At 37.3% G+C, this 26,517-nt stretch overlaps 1 protein-coding gene across 5 annotated transcripts in view; it reads left to right on the top strand.

Annotated features, from left to right (window-relative positions):
• Positions 1–26,517, top strand: part of IMMP2L (inner mitochondrial membrane peptidase subunit 2) — a 681,598-nt gene that overhangs the window by 606,549 nt on the left and 48,532 nt on the right. For all 5 annotated transcript variants that reach the window (XM_082472422.1, XM_082472423.1, XM_082472424.1 and 2 more), the window contains exon 5: positions 14,652–14,717. In XM_082472422.1, the coding sequence (XP_082328548.1) occupies positions 14,652–14,717 (66 nt within the window). The remainder of the gene's footprint in view (positions 1–14,651; positions 14,718–26,517) is intronic.

Here is a 26,517-nt window from a genome sequence, read left to right as displayed (position 1 = left end):
AGGGAGGCATCTGAGTGCCAGTGAACAGCCTGGAGGGATGGGCAATGCGCTGGAAAAAAGCAAGCAAACAGATGGTAGTGGCAAGAAAGAGCTGATAAAAGGTGGGAGAGATACGGTGGTGTGCATCAGCAAGGCTTTGGGGCTATACATCTTTAAAGGAAGCTGAATCAGAGGATTTTTGTGAGAAGTATTTTTATGATTTTGTTATATCTTTTCAAGAAAGGCATTTTATTTTAGGGAATAGACTTAGGTTAGTTAAAAGTCCCAAACAAAGTTTAATAATGTTGCATAAGTGAAAACATTTCTCCATGTGGTCAGTCCAAAACATGATGCCATTGCCTATAAACCCACTCTAAAGAAGATTAGCCCCCTGAAAAAGTATTTTATACTGGAGATCTTTCTTAATCACTGATGTTTGTGCTCTTATTTCTTGGCAAAGCTCCCCTGCTACAGTGAAATGAAACTCATAAATTTCTACCATTCAGATGAAGAATGGTGGGTGGTGAGCATATGTTTCTGAGAATCTGCTTTTATTTAAATCAAAGCCTCCTTCATGCATTTAACCGATAGACATGTAAGACCAGTTGGAGATTATTTCCCTTAATTCGATTTGGCCTTGTTTTACTCCATTCTGGAGGTATTTGAGAGTTATTAATGGTTATACCTGTGTCTGGAAGATATTCATTAAGCTTCAGCTGTGGGAGCCATATGGAAATCAGGCCCCCTATGAATTTTCTGCACACATGAAGAGGAGAGTTTGCTTCCATTTTGACTTAATAATCTCTCACTGCTGTTCTGGTTTTGAGGAAAGCCGTTGATCATGTTTGAGCTGTAGAGTGGTTTCAGAGCCTGTGAAATGTACAGCTCACGAAGAGCATCAAAGTGACAGCTGGAGAGATTAGAGTCCATTTTGTGTGTGTACAGAATTAGAGGACTGAGGATCACAAAAGCAGGCAAGCCTTCTCACATTAATCAACGTCTTTTAAAGTAGAATCAAAGTGGTTTTCTGTAAGGGAAAACACATGTGGGTAGACACTGTATATTCCATTTTAAGTGGGTCTCCATTATTTGCAATAAAACTTTATGGACTAGAAAAAAGTGTCTACTATATATTTATATTAAAGAATGATAGAAAAGGGTAAATCATCTGGCAAATTGTAGCCTCAACATACTCAGTTTTTATTTAAAAAGACATACCTGAACATATTTTATAGTTATTGCTGACTGTATACAGTCAACTAAAAATAGCAAGGTGATCTTTAGCCTTGTGAAAGAATGCATCACAGGTTGAGATATAGTTGTAATTTTTGAAACGGGATTCCTTTGGTGTTCTGTATCTAGAACACTTGCAACTAGGGATATTTTGACCTCTGAATTTTCCTACAAAGGATAAAACTTTTCCAGGATAACCTAATGGGAAAGGACAGTCACGAGATTGTAACAACAGCATAACTGACTTTGCCGGATTCTGAGGCTCTGTCAAACCAATTTGGCTAGAAACGAAATTTAGCAACTCTAAGGGTCTTCTGTCTTTAAGTGGTTTCTTTGGTGAATCTATTGGCCCTGCACTCTCTTCCTACTTACCTGGTGGTCTGTACCTCTGTGGCTTGGTTTACCCTAATAACTTGGTAACTTCTGTTAGTTCTTGGACATATTCTCCCCCTTTTTCCTCCTATTGTCCCCAAAATTCCCTTACAATCTCTCACAATTCTTTTAACCCCTCCAAAGTGCCATTCTCAACCTGCCTTCTTTTATCAGACATTTATTCTCAGCCACTAAAAACCCATTTTAAATTTAAGCCCTTCTAGCTTATCAGACACTAAACTCTTACCCTTTCTGTAACTCTGTGTATTCCGTCCAGCAGAGAGGAAGGAGGTAATACTAGGAGGCTTAGAAACAAATAGGAGTTAGACATCTGATTTAATGGTAGCATTTTTTTTAGTTTAAAGCTTTATAAATAAACTATCATAGTAACAAGTTATTGCAGTATAAATAGCAGGAAATAAAATACTAAGAAAAAGTTTCTGATAACTTAGCAACCAGAGCTATATAAGTGGCTATCAAGCTGAGCAAGTAAATGATAATGCTGGTTTCAGACGTGACCAGTTGAATTGATTTTGCAAAATCTCAAACCTGATGTACTTTTTTCTGAAGACAGTTCATGAATGCTATTCAGTGTACTATTGGGGGTATAACATTGACACTTTCAAGGGAGCAAATTGTGTGTAGTTATTGGAACCTAACAGAATTCCTCCGCAAAACAGTAGTACTGTATTTTAAAAATTAATAAGTCCAACAGGGTTAGAACAGAAATGAGCCAGGAAGCTTCATATTGTACTTATATTCTAACTTCTACGTTGTCAACCTCCTCCATGAGATCGAGCATTTTAGAGAAATTAGGATAGTTTCCATGATTGTGTGGAATTTCACCTCTCCTCACGCATATACCTAACTCAATTTTACTAGGAAATTTTGAATCTGCAGCACAGTAGATACATTAATAATGCGTGTCACCACAGTAACTAGAAATGGTAATCCACAGATATATGCAGTAGAAAAAAGAAAATGGAATGGGTGCAAATTCTCAGGCCATAAAAACCAGGTATGCAAAAGTATATACCTTTATTTTGCCGTTTCTGGATTTAAGTTTCTTATTGCTAACAAAACCTATTCTTTTCAAACTGAGATAAACTTAAGAGCCTTCTGAGGCAATTCAGAGCAAATTAAGTCGTTTATTGTTCTACATCTTGTCAGAGTAGCATCTCAGCTTTGGGGAGTTTATATTGTGATAGCATCAGGGGAAGGACAGCTGAACCTCAGTCCATGCTGGTATCTACTGAGAGGTATGTTGGCCTGTCTGGTTCTCAGTTGTAAACCCACCCCTCAACCCACCACCCTGTGCTCTCTTACTGGTATCCACTGAAATACCTCCATTCCCATCCGACTCTTTATTTATTGCCTGACCCTGAAAAGTATCACATGGTAACCACAGTCATGAGACAAAAGGGCTGGGGTTTAGTACATCAGTTTATATGTCACATTTTTATCTGATCATAGAAAGTTACATTGAAGACATTCTGACCATGTTGTTTGGAGTGCACACCTCTGATGGTCACGTGTGAATTTAACAGCTTCTGTCCATTGCAAGCACCTGTTGGCCCAATTAGGCAGACTTCGAAAGCTTAATGCACCATAGGTAAAGTATTCATTTTTGTATTTATAAGGATAAAAATTCTGTCTCATTTATTCCAGATATTTGGTTATTCATTCTGGTTAGAAATGAATTATGGGTGAAAAAGTGGGTGGACACTAAGTGCTAGCTCCAGGTAAAATGGTCAAGACTGTCTTTGTTCCTCACTTTTACTAGGATGTCCCCTGCCCTGAGCTTGGCATCTCACACCTCACAATATGACCAACATCGTGGCAAACTTGTGAGTGAGCTAAGTTAGAGACAGGATGATCCTTGTGCCATTTTCCAATAGCCTTTTTCAGGTGACTGCAGGTACCACTAACATCTTGTATGAGCATCAGTGTAAATGTCCTCACTTCAGCTCTTACATACTAGGACAGTTGTCCCTTGGTATCCGAGGGGGACTTCAGATACCAAAATTTACAGATGTTCAAGTCCCTTACATAAAAAGGGGTAGTATTTGCATATAACCTATGCACATCCTCCTGTATACTGTAAATCATCTCTAGATTACATCTAATACCTAATACAATGTAAATGCTATGTAAAGAGTTGTTATACTGTATTGTTTAGAGAATAATGACAAGAAAAATCTGTATACATTCACTACAGATGCAACCATGGCAGGCCTAACTGCACAGTACACGTCATCAACAACATAACATTTTCTTTCTTTGAATACTTACAGATTGCTTTCATTTAATGACCTGAAAGAGAAATATATAGAATAAAACACAGAATATTTCAAATACAAGTACATGTAGAAAATATAATTATAAACAGAGAAAATATAAATTCACTTCTCTCTCACACTCACACACACACTGTGTTAACCCTCATCAAAACCCTGATTATTCTTTTTTTTATTATATTAATTAAAAAAAATTTTTTTATAAATTTATTTTATTTTTTAATTTATTTTTGGCTGTGTTGGGTCTTTGTTTCTGCAGGTGGGCTTTCTCTAGTTGCAGTGAGCGGGAGCTACTCTTCATTGAGGTGGCTTCTCTTGTTGCGGAGCACGGGCTCCAGAGCACAGGCTCAGTAGTTGTGGTGCACGGGCTTAGTTGCTCCGCGCAATGTGGGACCTTCCTGGACCAGGGCATGAACCTGTGTGCCCTGCACTGGCAGGCGGATTCTTAACCGCTGCGCCACCGGGGAAGCCCCTGATTATTCTCTCTTGATAACCCTCATATGATGATAATGATGATGGTGATGACGATGGCAATGATGATTGTTGTATTATTTTACCGTGCTGATGGGGTGAGGGGATGACATGTCTGGCACTGTAGGTAAGTGGTGAGACACCAGGCTAACTTGAACCTTCTGGCAGGACGTCAGAAGGATCAACTGGGTTTCAGTTGCAGATGTTGAGAGTTTGGAGGCAGCTCAGTGATACTAATGTCAGGATCTGTAGAGGCTGAGGGCTGAGGATCTTCAAGCTTGAAGGCCAAAGCTTCACAACTGCAGGTGCTTTAGTTAGAAACATTGTTATAGGAAGCTGTTTCTTCTTTTCTTTTCATCATCAAACAAATCTTGCAGTGGTTCTAGGCGCATCGTTATCCCTCAGGTAACACAGAGGCTTCATTCCATCAAAGAGTCATCCTTGAAGCTCATGTCCTTTTAATGCATGAAACTGTCAAAAAAAAAAAAAAAAACCTGCTGCAGATTTTTCAGGCATCCATACTGATAGCTCTGCCTCCTCTAAGTCTTCTGCATCACTATCGTCATCATCTGTAGAGGATTTCAGCAGATCTTTGAGTTCCTTGTTGGTAAAAGTTTCTCTATGCTACTAGGTGTTCCTCAACATTGTCCTCGATCATGTTAGAGAAGCTTTCCCCACTAACTTCCTGTGGAACATTCCTGACTTTTGCATCAGTAGTGGGGATGCCCCTGAAATCATAGACAACCTCACTCCATAATGGCTCCCAACATGCACTCCTGTCTTGGGCGTTGGGACATCTACAGTCTCTGTAATTGTGAAGCTCTTCCATAAATCCACAAGTCTTCCTGAAGGCAAGGCAGGTGTAAGTTGCTTTAATGCACCTGATGATGTCTTGATCAAGTGGCTGCAGCAGTGACATAGTGTTAGGAGGCAGGAACATTACTTCTGCATTCTTGTCGGTGAAGCAGAGACATTGGGGTGGCTGGGAACATTGCCAATGATGGGGAGGCCCTTGAATGTCAGCCCCTTCTTTTCGAGGTATTTTTTTCACTTCAGGAATGAAACACTGGTGGAACTATCCCAAGAACAAGATGGCCATCACCCAAGCCTCCTTGTTGTGTTGCCAGAACACAGGCAGGCGATTTGGGGTTTTCATCACATTTCATCACTATTGAAGACTTGCTCTGGAAGGTAGCCTTTCTCTTCTATGAATTTCTTGAGCTCTTCTGGGGGCACTGATGACGCTTGGCATCAGCCAATGCTGATTCTCCCGTGATCTTCACATAGCTCGCCAGCCATCCCTTAGCAGCCTTCATCTCCTTCCTCTCGCTCTCCCCAGCCCCTTCACAGTAACGCTCGCAGAGATGAAGTGCTTTTCACGCAAAACTTTGCCATCAACAGGGATAGGCTCCTGTGACATGTTCTCTAGCCGCACACTTCATGTTTTCTCAGTCTTTGTAAGCACTTCAACATCAACCAGAGAGACTGTCGTTGCAATTGTAGGTGAAGCACTAACACTTCCGCAAATTTTAGCTTCTTTCTGCTTTATTGTGTGAATGCTCAGTTCGTTCTTACCGACCTTACTGCCCACTTTGGCAAGCGACATGCCACTTTTCAAAAGATCTAGGATTTTCATTTTCTCTTCGAGAGAGAGCACTTTACACTCCCCCTTAACCTTTGAGGGATGCTTTGACCACTTAATGGCTTTTTAGGAACCATTTGCTTCACAGAAACAAAGGGTGCCTACAGCATAAGCAGCCAACGAACAAGATGCGAGGTGAACAGTGTTCAAACGACTAGGTACTGGAGAGAGACTGAGTGTCTGTGGAATGGCAGGAGGCTGCAGCAGCCCACACATCACTCCATTCAGTGGATTTAGTGTAGTGCGCAACGCACGGCAAATTGAAGTTTTGCTTTCTGGGACTTTCTGGAATTTCTTTTATCCAAATGTTTTCAACCTGTGGTTGGTTGAATTCGTGGATGCAGAACCCAGGGATACAGAGAACTGAATTTATTCATTTTGCATTTCAGTTGGTCTGCTTTTTTTTTTTTAATTTTTATTTATTTATTTATTTATTTATTCATTCATTTATTTATTTATGGCTGTGTTGGGTCTTCGTTTCTGTGCGAGGGTTTTCTCTAGTTGCGGCGAGCGGGGGCCACTCTTCATCGCGGTGCGTGGGCCTCTCACTATCGCGGCCTCTCTTGTTGCGGAGCACAGGCTCCAGACGCGCAGGCTCAGTAGTTGTGGCTCACGGGCCCAGCCGCTCCGGGGCATGTGGGATCTTCCCAGACCAGGGCTCGAACCCGTGTCCCCTGCATTGCCAGGCAGATTCTCAACCACTGCACCACCAGGGAAGCCCTGATCTGCTTCTTCTGTGACATATTCATGCATATGAATATGGCTTGATATGGAAAATATCAATAGCTTACACTTTCAAGTTTTGTATATTTGTATATACATCTGCATCTGGTTTGTATATTCTTCAAGCCTACCACAAGTATGTGGCACTATTTCCCAACCTGTTTAAAGCTTAAAGTATAAATCCAGTTAGCTTAATCATGATATTAGGGTTATGAGACTAGACTGATGGCTTTAATTCATTTGAAGACCAGTTAATTTTGTTTTATTCCATGGCCTTAAGTGGTACTCTACTAAAAAGTCATACTCAATGAGATAGTGCAGCTAGAGGAGCAAAACCTGTCTTGACTACAGCAAAAACCGCTCAGACACTCCTGAGTGCATACTCTGGGGACAGATTAGTAGTATTTCTATATGAATGTCTGCACTTTGAGAGTCTATACTGAAAAAATAGTCAGTATTTATATTTATGTTAGGTATTCATCTCCTCCACTTCCATAGATGTGGTCAACTTTAAGCATATTCAATGTGTGAAAACACAAATTTATAAAATAAATAAATGAGGGAATGTATTTTTCATCCCAGAAGTTTCTTTATAGTTCAGAGGAGTTTCTTTAAATAGTATGATTCCATATTGTATGGTGGAATACACACACATACACACATATGTGTATTACATAAGTGCTATATATTTTATGTATGTACTATATATATTCATTTACATACAATTCTAGACAGTGAAGTATAAATGCAATTATGTTCACAACTGAAGATTGCAGTGTTCTATGTTTTGAAATGCTTGAATTAATAAACATTGATAGAAATTAGCTCATTGTTATGATTATACTAAATTTCTTAGATTTTTCAGAGTTAAGTGAAGACATTTATTTTTCAGAATCAAAACAGTCAATTATAAAACTATTTCAGCTTTTTCAATTACAGAAGTTAGAGTCATAATACGCATTTAATTGATTTTGTATAATCAAGGCTGATTTACTAATAAGACAAGTTGTCACTATTTGCTTATTAAACATCTTCTAATTCGTAGTTAGTGATGGTGAGACAACTCTTAAATTTAACCAAGAAAATGTTTATCAATAGACAACAGTTTAGTTCTTTAAAGTTCATGCTTTTGTTGTTTCATAAGTACTATTAGCATACATTTATTTGTATAAGGAATTGTCGACCATAAATCTGAAACATAAGCTTATTGTTCCTGCTGCTACATTCTTGGATCACTAGAACCCTGCCTGGAATCTCTCAGGGTCTCTATAGGATCATATTGCTACTGCTCAGGAGGCTGATTCAGGGAGGCTTTGCTTTGGGAGAATAAGCCATCCGTTCCATACCCCATCGCCACCCACAGAATAAGTCTGCCCAAGAGCACTGTCCCCAGTGCTCTGAAATTCTACTCACTTCCCACTAGGATTTTCTACACACATAACCCTCTGCCCCTGCCTGATGGTGATCCTTTCCCAGGATTTCCCTTTCCCCCAAGACCTGTTCCCTATGTAAGAAAATATGGTATCATAGAAGAAAAATTTGAAGCATTAACCTGGGTTCTTGCCACCTCATCTGTAATTCGCTTTTCTAACAATGAGGCCCTTGGATTGGAGCATTTTATGAGATATCTGAGCAAGAGTAATGGTTAGGGATTGCATATATACACACATACATATACTTTTTTTTAAAGGTTATTCTATGACATATAGGTTTTTTGGGTTTGTTTTTTAAATTAATTAATTAATTAATTTTTGGCTGCATTGGGTCTTTGTTGCTGCACACGGGCTTTCTCTAGTTGTGCCGAGCAGGGGCTACTCTTGGTTGTGGTGCTTGGGCTTCTCATTGCGGTGGCTTCTCTTGTTGCAGAGCATGGGCTCTAGGCACGTGGGCTTCAGAAGTTGTGGCACAAGGGCTCAGTAGTTGTGGCACGAGGGCTCAGTAGTTGTGGCACATGGGCTTAGTTGCTCCACGGCATGTGGGATCTGTCCGGACCAGGGATTGAACCCGTGTCCCTTGCATTGGCAGGTGGATTTTTAACCACTGCACCACCAGGGAAATCCCATACATACACTTTTCTGAAACTGTATCTGAAGTTATAAGCTTCATACTTGTGCAGATTTCAAGAATAAACCCAAAGAGCAACAAAAAAGTCTTGATAATTTCTTTTGTTTAAGTTTCAAAGATTCACATGATACAAAGAGAAGTCTGCAAGGGGCAAAAATGTAGCTGAAATACTGACCTAAGTAAAAACTTTTAGAGTGCTAATTAATAAAACTGCATTGAATTTAGAAAATAAATCATTATAAAAGGGGCTGTTTGCACAAAGTTCAAGCTACTACTGATAGTGAAGCAAGAATACAGAATTCAACGTAGAAAAAAGTCATTTTTATCATGATTTTACAGATAACACCCATTTAATTTAAAACTGACCTGTGACTTTCCGATATGAATACAGTTATATTTAGTTTTCATGTTTCTTTAGTTATTTGTGTAATAAAATTTGACCAAACCTTTAAAAATGCCTTTCTTGCCCTCTAATGCAACAGACTGAAATTATTGGAGGGTTTTTGAAATATTCTATCTATGTAAGTCTTAAAAAAAAAATCCTAACGATTTGCTTGTGTCCAGTTAATTGATCTCCTTTATGAATTTATTTTAGGAAGAGATGCCTCTAAGATTTACCGATTTCCTACTATGCGTTAGACCCTCTGCTGGAGTTTTCATGTGTTCTCTCAGTTGTTATATGACGCTAGAGGTGGAAGAAATCATCAAGATTTCTAGGGGTTCCCAAACTCATGTGTCCTCAGTCACTGAGACCCACATGAAACAAGCTGTTGGCACTGGGGCAACTTCTCAGGATCTGCTTCTCAGATCCAGTGGACTCTTTTCATGGAAGAATGTAGGCTTGGGGTGCCAGATCTTTGTATTTTTCTAAGAGGAACAGGAAATGAGAATTTTTATGTGAAGTCTCCTGTTTGTTTGGCCAGCTCCAGATTTAAAAATAAATAAATAAATGATGTGTGGACCAAACAAAACATTTCTACAAGCTAGATCTGATTGTCTGACTTCTCGTTTAGGACTTCTGATCTAGCCTTATCTCTCCGAAAATGAGACCCAGATTGTTTACAGGGCTTGCCTACATTCGGCAGCTGTCTGTACCAAAGGCGGAACAGTGACCATGGATTCCATTTCCAATGTCCCCCAGTCCATGCATTTGTAAGACACAAGGCGCCCAAGCAGAAATGCTTAGGCCATGGAGAATGGGTGAGACTGAATATTGCCAGGAAAGGGCTAGGTACACTCGTAGGCCTTTTCTAACTCTAACCTATGAAAATCATGTGAAACCCAGGCAATATTTTCCAAAATTAAAAAAAAAAAAAAAACAGAGAAGAGAAGCTTTCATTTGCTAAGGTTTTTCATGACTTTTTATTCTGTTGTGTGGACTTTTCATTTTCATTTTGATAATAAAGCAGCAATACTTTTTTTTTTTTTTTTACCATTTTGATGATGTAAAATTAGTTGATTTAATGCATGTCCATCCTTTCGACAGTATAAAAAATAGTCTCTTATAGGTCATTCCTAGAATATTAGTTCTTAGTTTTACCTCATTAATGAAGAGTTAAAATTTAGACCTTTCTGTGATATATGCCAAGGTGACTTCTAATCCTGAGATGAATTCTATAATAATCTGGGCCAATCCTGAACCATATAAATATAAAAATCTACACAACCCACAGAGGGAAGTTTTAGAATTTTACTATAAATGGGAGAAGGGTGAACGTGCTCAGACACAGGGTTCAGATATATGTCTGACATCAGGATGAGCACAAGTGTACCAACAGAGAGGGTGGCACACTTGCTAGTCTCCTCATTCCCACAGAACACAAGAGGGTCTCTCTTGAGTTTTCCAGAGTACCTTCCCAGTGTTCCAAACAGGATCAAAATAACAACGTTTTGGGAGCATACACAAACATGAAATTAGCTACAAAGGTTATGAAACTGAAGACATGGCTCTGTTGGCTTGTCACAGGGTAAAAATGGTGACACTTCTATCAAGATAGGAAGTGAAATTCAAGGAGAGGAACATTAAGTATCACGGAAATCTTATTATGTCTATGCTAACCCTTCACCCTTCCCCACAACCATTCTCATTAGAGATAAGTTCTGCCACATCAAACTGATCTACTGAGACCTACGCAATAGAGAGACGATTCTAGGCATCTTGTCCAAACCTCTGGCGAACCTTGCCTAATTAAATCTTTGGCATAAAACAGAATGCTTAAAATTCAGACTCCAGTAATAAATATTGTAAAACAATGCTTATTATGAAAACACTAAAATTTCAAATTTAAATGCAAATTTTATTGGGCAGCACACATCGTGTCCCTAAAGTAAGGCGTAATCCTTCACTTGTTATTTTTCTCACTTCTAGAAGACAGGCAAGTGGCCGAGAAAATGTAGACAAAGGGAAGTTCAGTGACTTTCACAGTGTAAATCTGTAATAACTCTCGTACCACTTGTACGTACATCCAAGTAATGCATTCAACAGCCTAATGATTAAAATATAGATATAGATTTTGAACAGTAATGGGATTAATGTTAGTAATAGCCTTTGTAAAAATTTTTGAATCATGTGATTAGATTCATGAGATTAATATTACATTAAAATTTATAGATACATTTGAAGTAGTAATTCATAAGACTTTAATTATATATGTAGCTCACTTTGTATATTCTATTTTGCCTCATGATCTTACTATGTAGGTTATTTTAAAATATAAAGTAATTTTCAAGTATATCTCAAAAGCTTAAAGGTTGTGGCATAAATACTATTTTACGCTGATAAGGGTTGCATTTCATGTTATTTCATTAATGTTAATAGCGCATCAATATTAGTTGGGGAGACTTGATGATTAGTTCAGGTCTCACTCCTGTCTTGGAACGTTTCTTCTCAGTTAATGTCATGTGACACAAATATTTGTCATCTTCTAATGGACTTCCCAGTAATCTGAACCAAAAATCCAGGCATGTGTTTTATCACACACAGAACTATGCCCCTCCTCTTTGCTTTATATCCTTCCTAATTTTTCCCAGTACAGTTGCATGCATGTTTTCTCTTTATAATTACTGAAGCAAGGTCATGGTACACATAAATTTTCTAGCTCACATGTTAAATCTGTGTATCCTGTTGATATTTCCACATCATTAAAAATTCTTTTATAACGTCATTTTTAATGATTGAAGAATATTTTCTGTGGATGGACTATAATTTATTTCACCAATCTTTTCTTGTTGATTTTTTCTCTTTTTTAAAATAGACAACATCCATGTAGCTAAAATTTTGTATGCATCCACAACCATTTCATAAGGATACATTCCTAAAAGCATAATTGATATGTTAAAGAGAATATAAAATCTTAACCTATTTACCGAAAGGTATGTTACATGATCACGTACTTTAGGACATGTACTAAATCCTCAACAACAAACTGTATTAATAGTATTATTACTATTTCTTTGTCAGTATAATAGGAAAATGGTGTCTTATTGTTTTAATATACAATTCTTTGGTGATCACTGAGGTTGAATTTTTTTTTTATATACATTTCTGGTTATCTAAACAGAGAGACATGGGGGCAAATTTTTCTAAAGATCTATAAGTAATCCTGCACAGAAGATATGAATTCCGTCATCTTGAATGTGCCCAGATCCCTCACTCTAGCTGTACATAAAGGACATTAAATTTATAGAAATATAGTGTTTAGTCAATTCAGTGAAGGGGACAGTTCAGTCAAAAACTCTGATCAAATTTCCTTTTAAAATAAAGAATATTAATAGTTAATTTAGTGGAAAGTTATGTCACTAAGTTTCACAAGTAGACTCAAATGGTTTAGATGATTTTGTTTTCTCTGCAAGATATAATGTGAAATATAAATCTTATTGAAACTGCATATTTCCTTTGATGAAGTATTACATTTTGAATGTATTTAATCTTTTTTAGTATTTGTGCATTTACTTTCCTTTTTAAAGGTAATTCAATTCAAGATGTGACTTGAATTGAAAATATTTTTATCTATCTCTGATTTTTAAATACATGTTAAGTGATCATTTATGTGATATGTGAGCTGTTTCTTGAAACACATGTTAAATCAAAAGACTGAAAATGTTATTGGCAGGAAATTGAACATATTAAGATTGAGTTATCCATTGCTGTGTAACCTCTAGCAGCTTAAAACAACAAACATTATCTCACACATTTTTCTAAGAATCAGGAAACCAGAAGCAGCTTCAGTGGGTGGTATGGCTCAGGGTCTCTCATGAAGTTGCCGTGAAGCTATTGGCCACAGCTGCACTTTCTGAAGACTTGATTGGGGCTGAAGGATCTACTGGGTTTTGTTTGTTTGTTTGTTTGTTTTTAATTGAAATGTAGTTGATGTACAATATTGTGTTAGTTTCAGGTGTACTACCTAGTGATTCGACATTTACATACATTAGGAAATGATCACCCCGATAAGTCTAGTAACCATCTGTACCCATACAAAGGTATGAAGATATTATTGGCCATGTTCCTTTTGCTGTATATTACATCCCAGTGGCTTATTTATCTTATAACTGGAAGTTTGTACCTCTTAATCCCTTTCGCCTATTTCACCCAACCTCCCACTCCCCTCCCTCCTGGCAACCACCCTTTTGTTCTCTGTATCTATGAGTGTGTTGAAGGATCTTCTTCTAAGTTCATTCACATGAAGGTTGGCCAACCTTAGTTCCTCACTAAATGAGTTTCTCAGTAGGACTGCTGAGAAACAGACATGGCTTCTCCTAGAGTGAGGAATCCCAGAGATAGTGTAAGGGGGGAGGAGGGAAGAGAAGGGGAGGGGAGTATTTATTTGAGTAAATAGTATTACCTTAAGTAAACATTTACCATAAGCTACTAATCATAGATTAAAATAAATGATGTCTGCATTAAGTATATCAGAACCTATCAATTTCTTTTAGTCTTGTTTTAGCACTCTGAATTACATAATCTTTAAATGGCTAAACCTAATTGTGCTTTAAAAGAATTTCCTCCCCTTGTCCCTCCTCATCAAGCTCTACCATACCCTAAAACCCGAACCCCAGATTCTCCCTGCATCTGCCTCTCTCTCCAGGACTGTCCAGTATTATGCCCCAAAGAGGGTAGGGTCTTGGAGGAAGGAAAACACAGAGTTTAGGGGGACCTCAAACGCTGTGTCCTCTGTGCTTCTGTAGAATGATGCGAGTACAAGTGACAAGACTCCAGCAAGGCTGGGCCCTGCCCCTCTCCAACTGATCCTTCTGCACAAGGGTCAGAAGCAGCTTTAAGTAGGAAATGTGGCAAGGGACCAAGGGGTTAAGAACAGCCCCAAACTTCAAGTCCTTGAGGAAGTGACAGTCTCTCCTCTGGGTGGCCCTGGTCTAAGTGCTTTGTTAGAAATAAACCAACGTGGAAAAAAAAAAAAAGAATTTCCTAATCGTTTTGTTTTCAAAAAAATTCCTCTCTTCATTGTTTTCTTTGTTTAAATCAAACTCCTCTGTTTATTTTAAATAAAATGAAGAAACTTAAGTATGTTATCATTTTAAAGAAATGCCTAGTTATTTTATGTATGAATCCTCTTTCCTACAGGTATTTAGATTTAATAATGAAAATCTTTATACTTCTGGGTTTTTATTAAATTTTTTTTTTTTTTTTTTAATTTTTGAAAAGTTTCAGTGTGATCCTTTTCCCTCAGAGGTTTAAAATAAGAATTCTTTCACTCTTAGCTCTATCTCACTTGGGACCTAAGTAGGACTGATGTCATGTCACGGTTGCAAAGGATCCTGTAATGACTTTAATATAGCGCATTTTCTTGTAAAATTTCTTCTCATTTTCTTAAAACAACAGACATAACTGATTATATAACCTTATCTTTTTCTAGGTCTCCTAAAAACCCAGAACAGAAGATCATTAAGAGAGTGATTGCTCTTGAAGGAGATATTGTAAAGTAAGAATTTAAACTAGTTTTTTTTGTTGGTTTTTTTTTGTTTGTTTTCTTTGAGTTTAGGTTGTAAATATCTAGATTTTTGTCGAGTTTTAAATCACCTCACATGGAAAGTGCATTTCAATCCAAAGAGGTGTCTTTGAAGTCTTCAACCCTTTGGAGACTTTCCAAATGAACTGGTACATCTTTAGTGAGTATCATCAAACATTTCAGGATATAACACATAAATAAACTGACTGATGGTATTGTTATCCTTTACTGGGAAGCACAAGATAAATAAATATTAATTAAGCTGAAATTAACCACATTTTATAAAAAGACCATTAAATAACTGTTTTTCAGGCATTGAAATTAGTATGATTGTTTTAGGTTATGATGTCAAGGTTCATTTTAGAAAAATTCAATAACATTTTGTTATTTTAGAAGCAAACACAGGAACTAAGGGGGAGCTTATATTATAATAGAGATGGGGGAAGATGGAAAAGAATGTGAAACAGAAGCTTCTGAATCAGTGACAAAAACAGTAGCTTTAAAAAATAACATTGTAACAATCAGGTGTTTTAACAATGTGTAGTAACATCTTATTTATTCTACTTGCTGATAAGTCTAGAATAATGTTTGAGATTCAACTAGTAAATATTGATGTAGCGTGATATGTCTCATATTGATTGCTTACTTTAAGTTACAGCCAAGTCTATACAATGTGGGATTCAATATACTTTGAAAACTATCTTCAGAAAGTTTTTTGATCCTATTTTCCCAAAAAGCTTGTATTAATGACAGTACAGTTTAAGCAATCTCATTAAAATGAACCTCAATTAAAATGGTCTAGAGCAGAATCTAGACCAGCAGTTCTCAAAGGATGGCCCAAAGACCACTAGGAGTTTCCAAGACCCTTTGTGGGGTTCTGTGAGATCAAAACTACTTTCCTAGTAATACTAAGGTGTTATTTGCCTTTTCATTGCCATTTCTCATGAGTGTACAATGGAGTTTTCCAGAGGCTACATGATGTATGATATTGCAGCAGATTGAAGGCAGGAGCAGATAAGAGAATGTGGCTGTCTTCTATTAAGCCAGATACTAAAAAGATTGCCAAACATGTTAAAAAAAAAAAAAAAAGCCACTCTTCTCACTATTTTTTCTCTTGTTTTGGAAAACAACTATACTTTTCATTAAATATGTTCTTTGTGTTAATGTACAAGTTTATTATTGTTATTTTACATTGAATCACTAAAGATTTTTTTTAATTCTTCATTTTAATTTCTAATATGATAAATATTGACATCTAATATACACATAAAAGTTCTGTGAGACCTCAGTTATTTTTAAGAGTGTAAGGGTGTCCTCAGACCAAACAGTTTGAGAACTTGCTGATGCAGTAATGAATGGCAAACATTTTCATGTCCAGATTAAGTAATTATTAGTAGCCTGCATGGTATCAATGTAGCTATCGAGGTATGGTATGTTTAGTTTATATTCATGAGTATTTGTTTGGTCTTTTTTTTCTTCTAAAATCTTTATTCAATTATAAAGCAGAAACTAACACACCATTGTAAAGCAATTATACTCCAATAAAGATGTTTAAAAAATCTTTATTGAGGTATAATTTATATACATATATATACACATATATAATTCACTCATTTTAAATATACAGTTCAGTGAGCTTTAATATAAATGTATACAGTTGTGCAACCCTCACTGCAATCTAGTTTTTGAGCCTTCCTATTACCCTCAAACATTCCCTCACCTGATTTGCCCTTAACTCTGGTTCCCATCATTCCCCGTTGCCAGTGCCACACAACCTTGGATCTGCTTTCTGTCTCTGTAGGTTAGCCTTTTCTAGAAATTTTATTTACATGGTAATATACAATATGTAGTCCTTTGTACCTGGTTTCTTTCACTTAGCATAGTGTTTTTTGGTTCCTCCGTGCTGTGCACCTGTAGTTTGTTCCTTTATATGATTGATTACATTCCATCATATGGATGCACAACTCTTATGACTATATTAGAAACAATGAGTTCTGCCTTTTAAATGGGTAAATCATATGTTACATGAGTTACACCTCAGTAAAGCTATTAAAAAACAAAACAAAAGAAAGATCAATAAAGTAGGCAAAAATTTCATCTATGTAAAGTAATCTAACAGGATTAGGAATGTCAAGAGATACATTTTATAGTATAATCCAAAGGTAACACAAATTTCATTCAGATGTATCATTATTGCTCACTAGCTGACCAGTCAACAATGTGAGATTGCAAAGCTTGTTCAGACATAAAAAAAAAAAAAGAAACCTCTGTGCAATCAGGAGTCCTACAACAGACCTCTCGGAAAAAAAGGATGGGTCGTTGCTTTCCTCAGTAAATGTAAATATTGGGTTCACAGAGGAGAGGCTGAGCTAGAAAGAGGGCTAATGGTACAGGATTGAAGGGTGAGAAAAGGGGATATGGGAATGTAGTAGCTTTACATCTTTTTTCCCCACTGCTGCAACCCATGTGTGCAAAGTCTAGCTTCTTTGTTCCATCCTGAAAACTGACACTTTGGACATGCATCCCTTTCTGGCCCCTTCACTATGCCTCTATCATGCAGCAATGAATAATATGAAGAATGGAAGTGGCAAGGCTCAAGACTTTTCCACTGTGTGGCCTCTAAAGACTAGTAAATAATTGATTAGAAGAAAATTACTTTTGTATTTGGTGTTTTAAAAGAAAAATTTAAATTTCATTTCTCTGAATCTTTGGTACCTAAATATCCTAACCTTCCTGGACTTTCAATTAATAATTGAATATATTCCTATAATGATTTTCTAACAGCATTGAAAAACATTAAGGAATATTTAGGGAATAAAATACTGTTCACTCATGTGCTTACTTCTTTTCTCTCTGACCCATTTTTAAAAATATAAGAACATATTAAAATTTTTTTTAATATGCTATCTCTCTACCACTGGAAGTCATTAGTCGACTGGTGTCCTAACTTGTAGTAGGCAAGGTGCTTTGGTCTGTGATAGGACTTTCCAGTCCCACCTTTATCTTGGTTAATACTGGTTTACCTAGCAGGCAAGCTAAGTACTAATGTAGGTCTCTAGAAAAATATTTTTTTGAAAAAAATTGTTATTTTATTAAATGACCAAAGAAAAACAGATCGGACTTATCAGGACTTGGTTGTACTTACTGTGGGTTTTATATTATTTTTATTTTGAATTACACATAATTAGAGGCTATAAAGGGAACCATAATCTTTTCAAAGGTTAAGCCCTTAAAAGGCTTAATCCAGTCCTCAATTTAATGTTCTGTTAGTGAAACTCCTTCAGATTACAATAATAGAGAGTAAAATATAGTTTAAAGAGCACTCATTCGAAAGCTACCTGGGGAAGGAAGGGTGATAGCGCCCCGGGGCAGCCTAGCCTCACTAAAGAACAGGAATGGCAGTGCAGCACTTCTGGTTTCTGTACACTTGTGCCCGGTCTGCTGTCACACTGCTTCTGCCTGTCTTGTCTGTGTTTCAGTTGGCTTTTGCCCCATTGTCAACTGCTGACTTCCTTGGGTGTGCCCCGTGTTTAAACTACCTGAGAGAAATCTGAGCGTGCCCCTTTGAGGTATAGATCTAGAATCTGTCCACCTGACAGGCCACTGTCAACCAATTGATCAGTTGCCTTTGGGATAGGTGCCCTGCCCCGGTCCAGTCAGCTGTGTCTAGGCCTGCCATAAACCTGGTACAAACCCTGTAATTATAAGGAACCTCTTGGAAAGGGCTTGTAGGTATGGCAGGTACCCTGAGGCCTCCCAGATTCTGGCAGTGAGATTAGCAGTCCTTTACTCAGTACTACCCTTCAAAACCTCACTTTCTTTCTTTTTTTTTTTTAATTTATTTATTTTATTTTTTTGGCTGTGTTGGGTCTTCATTGCTGCTTGCCGGCTTTCTCTAGTTGTGGCGAGTGGGGGCTGCTCTTCGTTGCAGTGCTCGGGCTTCTCACTGTCGTGGCTTCTCTCGTTGAGGAGCACGGGCTCTAGGCGCGCGGGCTTTAGTAACTGTGGCATGCAGGCTCAGTAGTTGTGGCGCACGGGCTTAGTTGCTCTGCGGCATGTGGGATCTTCCCGGACCAGGGATCGAACCCGTGTCCCCTGCATTGGCAGGTGGATTCTTAACCACTGCGCCACCAGGGGAACCCAAAACCTTACTTTCAATTAGACTGTAATCTGCTCTCCTTAGTAGTTGCTTAGACCTTACTCTCTAGGGAAGATATTTTGTTTGTTTAAATTATAGAAGTAACAGAAGCTTGAAAAATGCAAAGTGCTTTAATGAACATCCTTGCACACATGCCTTCATACACTTGTGTGTTTATTCTTACAGAATAGATATCTAGAAGTGGAAATATTCAGTCGACATATGTTTTGGTGTTGCTGTTGTTGTTGTTGTTTTTAGTTCTAATATGTATACAACCAAGTTTCCCTCCCAAGAGGTTTGTGTATGTTTATACCCTTACCAACACTGCATGAAATACCCTTTCAGAGGAAATTGATTTAAATATCATGTGCAGTGGGAAAGCTGTGGGCTTCAGATTCAGAAACCAAAACACGGCAACACAAAATTTGGAAATAGTTCTAGATGATCAGGTTATATTTAATGTAATCAGTTCACTGATGGTGTAGGCCTTAGAACTATTCATTTAGAACACTAGTCCAGACACTAGAGAGACATAGTTGAACAAAAGAGACAAAGTCTCTGCCTTCATTGGAGCTTACATTTTAGTGGTTGGAAGCTAATAATAAACAGACGAACATATAACACATAATGCAATGTCATGAGCTAGAAGTGCTGTGAAGAAAAATAAAGTAGGAAAGGATGTGTAGGGTGATGGTAGGGTCTGGGATTGCTATTTTAGGTAGGATATTTACTGTAAACCTCTCTAATGAGAAGATATTTGAGCAGACTTCTAAGTTAAGGGAGGGGAGGGGAAAGAGAGCCATACTAGAATCTGGGGAAGGACAGTTCAGCCCAAAGGAATAACAAATGCAATTCTGAGATGGACACACGTTCGGTGAGTTTGAGGAATTGCAAGACGCCAGCCAGCATGTTGCACCTTTGGGAAGGAAGACAATGGAGGTAGAAGATTAGGTCTGAGAGGTTCGCAGAACCTTGTGGGTCATAGTAAGGATGGCAGGTGTTTATTCTAGTGGGATGGCAGGCCAGTGGAGAGTTTTGAGCCATGGAGCAGTATGATCTGATTGGTGTTTTGTTTGTTTGTTTTTAACATCTTTATTGGAGTATAATTGCTTTACAATGGTGTGTTAGTTTCTGCTTTATAAGAAAGTGAATCAGCTATACATATACATATATCCCCATATCTCTTCCCTCTTGCGTGTCCCTCCCTCCCACCCTCCCTATCCCACCCCTCTAGGTGGTCACAAAGCACCGAGCTGATCTCCCTGTGCTATGCAGCTGCTTCCCACTAGCTATCTGTTTTACATTTGGTAGTGTATATATGTCCATGCCACTCTCTCACTTTGTCCCAGCTTACCCTTTCCCCTCCCCGTGTCCTCAAGTCCATTCTCTAGTAGGTCTGCATTGGTGTTTTTAGAGACTCACTCTGCCTGCTGTGAGGAGAATAGGTTAAAGCGAGGCAATCTGACCCAAGTAACTGGTCAAAGTATTTTTCTCTTGAGAAAAATCGCATCTAGCTTCTTCTAACCGTAAAGTGTCCTTGTTTATGACATGAATGATGACTACTTCGATTTGTTATTTTCGGAGTGACTCATTAAAGTAGTCACATTATTTGTAATCACTGTCATTATGATTATATTGGCAAGGTGAAAAGTAGAGTTGAAGTATTTGTTCAAAGAATTCAGATGACTGTTTCTAATATAGTAAAAGAGGAGACTTTCAGGGGTCCAAATGTTCTCTCTTGATGTCAACATTGATTAAAATCACAAGGCAATTGCTTGAGTCTCTGGGTAGCTTAGCTAGGAATGTTAGTTATTGTCATAAAGTTAACCCAAATGGGGATACTTATCTATAACATGAACAGTCAAAAGCTAATGAAAGTAATATTTAGACCCATTAGTTCCACCAAAATGTTTTTTACAGTTATTTGCTTTTTCTCATTAATTTGTTATGACTCACAGAGAAGCCCTGTTTTAGAAAAGCATAAAATGAATACAAAGCACTAAACTGCAGCAAGTCAATATGAATCAACCGCAGTTGAAATTTCGAAGGCATCAGCATTTTTTATTGGGACACTTGTATTTTTGTTTCACAGATTTTGTCAGCCCAGTCAGAAATGAAATCTAGCATCATTTCTCCTCGTCCCTGATGAAATACACTTTACAGACATTTGGAATCTGGGCTTCCATGTAGTTAGCAACCTCAATGAAGTAAATGAATAGTCTTTTTAGTCTCCAGTGAAGAGGGAAACCAGATAATTCATCACCTAAGCTAGGACACTTTCGAGAGTGAAAGGGGATGATATTAATTATTACATAGGAATAATCAGCAAAAACTGAACTGCTCAAACTGCACCAAATGGTCACCCTAGCAGTAAATGTAATCTACTTTCTAATTCACTTCACATAATTTGATTTTGTTTTGTTTGTGGCCGTCCTTGTTCAGGAGAATTCCAAGAAGTGTTCATAGAAAACAATCACTTTGTGGCCTCCGGGAGGCATTAAGTCTGGTGGGATCGATGGTGTTGTGCTCACAGCACAGTGATTTTCCTGCTGCGAAGTACAGTGCAAGACTTTCTCTCACAAGTATTGATATTGCAAAGTAGTCTGAGGTAGAGAATCATGAGACTTCTCTCACTGCAAAATATTTAAATAATAATTCCTCTTCAAGTCCGGAGACTACTTCGTAAAATGTCAAAACATCCTGATTTATTAAAAATAACTTTCTGTTATTAGCAAAAAAAAAAAAAATCCATTGAATCACTAGAAATTAAACATTTTAAAGCTTGTTGATCTTAAATGCGCTATTGAAGATAGGGAAATCAATATTAACCTACCACAGATGGTTGGAACATATTATGTTCTAGCAAATGATGAAGCTTTATAGGAAGAAAAAGAGAACTAAATTGAGTTTTCCCCAGTAGAACTAAAAATGATGCCTGTTTAATAACTTCTTTTTATGGTTGGTGCAGTAGCTCTGAATAATAGAAGTCTAATGTGTCTATATGGCTCTCTTTGAAGACCATGCATTGGTTTACGGCATTTTTGGTAGATTAGTAATTAGGAATGCATCTGTCCTAAAAGGAAGGATAGAATGAAAAAGAAACTTGAAAAGAAGCTTGTGTCCAGGACCCTGATAAAGATTGGTGAAGGCAATGTTTCAGAGCATGGAAAACAATGGTTTTATTTTATAATTCTCAAATGGGAGCCAGATAGATGGTCGCTTCTGAGGACGGAAGGGTATTTACACACTGGGTCCTAGCTGTTGGTAACTTGAACAGCAAGTTTTCAGAATGCTCTAAGGCCCTTTAGCCTGGTTTAATTTGAACTCTGAATTTTTCCAAAGCAAAATAGCATGGCACATCCTTGCTTAGTACTTAGGATCTAACCAGTGCTGTTAGTTAATAGGTAAGGGCTTGAATTGTGAAAGTAAGTGTCCCAGAGTCTGTCTAAGGGTTTATTTACCACTAAATAAGAGACATTTGTGAAAAATCATCATCTTCCCTCTGATGTGAACCTGAAAAATTATTAATATATTCTGGACATTTTTACCTTCTTCTTGCTAAAGAATTTTAATTCTTCTTTAATCAAGAATTAGGGATTGGTAGGTAACCCATACCTTTTTGGAAATATTTCTTTCTTTTACGTAGTTGTAAATGATTATTTATCACACTACTGCTATATCCATGAATAAAAATGGAATTGCTAATAAAAGCTCTATGCCCTAGCAATAGGTATTTCTAACTATCAAAGTGATAGTTACCTTAAGTTTACATATAGAAATGTTGATCTTGGTTTTCTAAAGTTGAGATCATTTCTGTAATCAATTTAGCAATATAGGGAGATTTCCAGAGGTACTACATGAAACATAGTATGTATACCTCCACCTAGGAGGATGCAGTGCTTGCTGGAAGTTACTAGAATATTTAGATTGAATTGCTTTTTCCAATAATGATAACATCTATTATTGTGGTATTCTCCCCACCCCCATCGGTGGTTCTCTGGTTTCATTTTCTACCTTAGTCGTCTTGTCTCTTGAAGAGGAGTCTTCTTTAGATATGAAACTCTTCCACATTTATTCATTCATGCATAGTCATTCATTTATTCATTCACTATGATGTAGAAGTTATGAGCACAAACTATGAATTCAGACTTCCTTGATTCGTTTCCCAGTTTTGTTTCTTATTGTGTTACTTTGCCAAATTACTTAACTCTCTAAACTTAATTTTTCTCATCTGTCTGTGAAATAGAAATTATAATAGTACATACTCCGTAGAGTTTTCTTGAGAATTACACGCAATAGTGAATATAATTTGGTTAGCACAGTGCTTGGCACATACGTATGTGTTCAGTAAATATTAGATATTATTATTAGTAGGCATCATGATTTAATCATTTATTGAGTGCTTAGAGTATTTATTATATGCTAGACACTGCAGAATTCTGAGATTATAAAAAGCCATAGGTAGTCCTTGCCTTCTAAAGCTTACAGTTTGGTATGAAAACAACAAAAATAGCAAACAAACAAACAAACAAAAAATACAATGTAATGAAAGAACTACCACCATGGAGATGTACCAAAGGTCCCTGGAACATTGGAGGAGGAGCATCTGGTCGACCTGAGGAGTTGGGCTGTATTGGAGACAACTTTCAGGTCGAAGTTTGAGATGAAGAGGACATCTCCAGCCTCTTCCTTAATTGTGAAAGTAATACAGGGTTAGTACAGAAAATTCAAACAATACTGGAGCGTATGAAGAAAAAAGGAAAGGTCCCTTTTTCTCTTAGCCCTAATTGAATTCCCAGAGGTATATCTGACGTATATCCTTCTAATCTGTGTCTCATAGTAGGATATTGAAAGGATTTGTCAAATATGTATCTTTCAGCAGTATTTTCCTTGAATACTCCATAAAGAAAAATATATACTTGAGATATATCTGTAAGTATTTATGTTTCCCAATGTGTATGTTATGTTATACTAGTATACTCATATGTCTATACTAGGTAGTTATTTGTAAACATGACAATTCCAGAATTGCTTATTTAGTAAGTCCTAAATGATAAGTAATAGTCCTAGGAGTAACGTACACAAAGATACCACAGGCGTATTATTGGGTAGCAATGATTTATGATTTAGACAAAACCATTTATAGAAAATTAAAGGGGAGAACATGAAAATAAATATTAACTGATATCCTCATTATTTAATGTTCTTCAAACTAAACTCGCCATATCTAAAAGGAAATATTAGCACTGTCATGGCCTCTCTAGGTAGTTCATGGGCTGAAATAACTGGGGTGCTTCAGGTAGGAAACCCATTGGCTTAGCTTAATTAGGGAAAATCTTTGCAACAGAAAGCCTAGCAGGATGCTGTGATCTGGCTTCATCCTTGTCCACATTTCCTTGTTTCTCTTTAAAAGATAGTAGTCAGTTTCTAACTTTATGCTTTTCACTAAGCTCCTTTTCTCTCTTCTTGGGCTGGCTTTGGGACTTTGCTCCTTGGTTCTGCCATTAGTCTCATCCCCCTCCCCCAGTACAGATAGATTATGTGAAGTGCTATTTTGGAATCTGATTTCTTCCTAGCAGGAAGTACATCACATCTGAAGCTGGCTGCTGCATTAGTGTATTAGCCTTCTTTGCTGCTGGCTTAATTACATTTCTTAGTAGTATTACTTTCTGAAGTTGTGGACTCCAAGTTAAAATATAGACAAATGCTAACTTTTGTACACTTCTTTGAACTAAATATTGATTTTTTTCCTCTGCTCACAGTAATGTAAGTCTGTCAAATATTTTGAAAAGACATATAAGTATAATTATCTCAGTAGGAAACTAAAAAGATTGTCTTAAAATACCTTTTTAACGAAGCTTAAGAAGCATGCCAGAAAGATTCAAGAATATTTCAGCCTGAATAATTACTTAATAATTAAGGAACAGATAGTCCTTCTATTTTTGTGCAATTTCAGCTAACCTTGTTTAAACTTAACATTGACCGTGGTTTCTCTTTAAAATGTTTGAAGGAAGATTTTCATGTAGGGAGCAGATGTGTTTGACGTATTGATTTAATTAGTTGTGGTTGCTCTAAAATTTTTGTTAATTTTTTTCTTATAAAAGTATCTTTTTTTAAAGACGCCTAAGAACAATAAGGGGTAGCATGATAAAGTAGAAGAATGTTACACTTGGCCTAAGATAATAGGAGATTCAATCTCAGCTCTGTTTTCTTACAAGCTAGGTGATCTTGGGAAAGTTACTGACCTCTCTGAGTTTTGATTTTTTGTTTTTTAAATCTCTCTATTTTCAGGGTTATTTTGAAGACCAAATGAGGTAGATTAATATATGCACTAATCCTTTGTGAATTTCAACACACTATCAAAATTTAATGTAATTTAATTTAATATTCTACATGAAATAATGGATATAATTTGGTTAGCACAGAGCTAACCCAGAGTTTAGCAGAATGTCTGGCCCATTTTAGATGATCATTTTTTTGTCATTGTTGAAATAATTTGATTGTACTGCTAGGTTAAGACGTAGCTCCAGGGGCTTCCTTTGGTGGCGCAGTGGTTGAGAATCTATCTGCCAATGCAGCGGACAGGGGTTCGAGCCCTGGTCTGGGAGGATCCCACATGCCGCGGAGCAACTGGGCCCGTGAGCCACAATTGCTGAGCCTGCGTGTCTGGAGCCTGTGCTCCGCAACTAGAGAGGCCGCGATAGTGAGAGGCCCGCGCACCGCGATGAAGAGTGGCCCCCACTTGCCGCAACTGGAGAAAGCCCTCGCACAGAAACGAAGACCCAACGCAGCCAAAAAATAAATAAATAAATAAATAAAAATTAAAAAAAAAAAGACGTAGCTCCATATTTAGTGAATCCAAGAGGTGGAAGAAAAAACACTTTTAAAATTTTCCATGCAAGTACTCAAAGGCTGGCTATACTATATCTTTGGGATCTTGACCTGCTTCCTCCTGCACATTGTTACGTGTTGGCAAGATATTTCACAATTGTGATATTTGTTTCTTATTATACCTACAGCAGGGATCAGTATACTTTCTCTGTAAAAGGCCCATAATAAATAGTTTTGGCTTTGCAGGCCATACTGTCTCTGTCAAAAATACTCTACACTGATATTGTAGCAAGAAAGCAACTCTCAGTGATACATAAAATGAGTGGTGTAATAAAAATCTATTTACAAAAGCAGATGTTGGACTAGATTTGGCCCATAGGTCATAGTTTGCCAATCCTTGGTCTGTGTTATCTACTTTTATTCCCTTAACTTGGAAATCAATGGAAAATACAAAACTTATTTCTAGTCCTGGCCAATAGTTTAAATAGAAGAGAAGAATTAGCCTAAAAGCCATTGGTTCTTTGATTATATGTTGGTTGAGGCAGAGGGCAGTGGGAGAGAAAATACTGAGTTGCTACTTTGAGATTTTTGCAGAATTGCTAGAAGCCACATGGGTGGACCTGTACAATGAAGATATCTGTCTTGAGCTGGATGGGGATGAGCTATTATACTATAGGAACCTTGCAAAACATCTTCACTGGAGAGCAGTCACAATGCTCATAAAAGAGTAGAATAAATTTCATTGCCCAAATAGTTTCTTTTAATACAAAAGGAACAGCCCTGCAGTTGGAAAAATCCTGTATC

This window comes from Balaenoptera physalus, assembly GCF_965194825.1.
Source record: "Balaenoptera physalus genome assembly, chromosome: 8".
Taxonomy (NCBI): domain Eukaryota; kingdom Metazoa; phylum Chordata; class Mammalia; order Artiodactyla; family Balaenopteridae; genus Balaenoptera; species Balaenoptera physalus.
The sequence above is the reverse complement of the archived record's forward strand: the minus strand, read 5'-3'. Positions and strand labels throughout refer to the sequence as shown.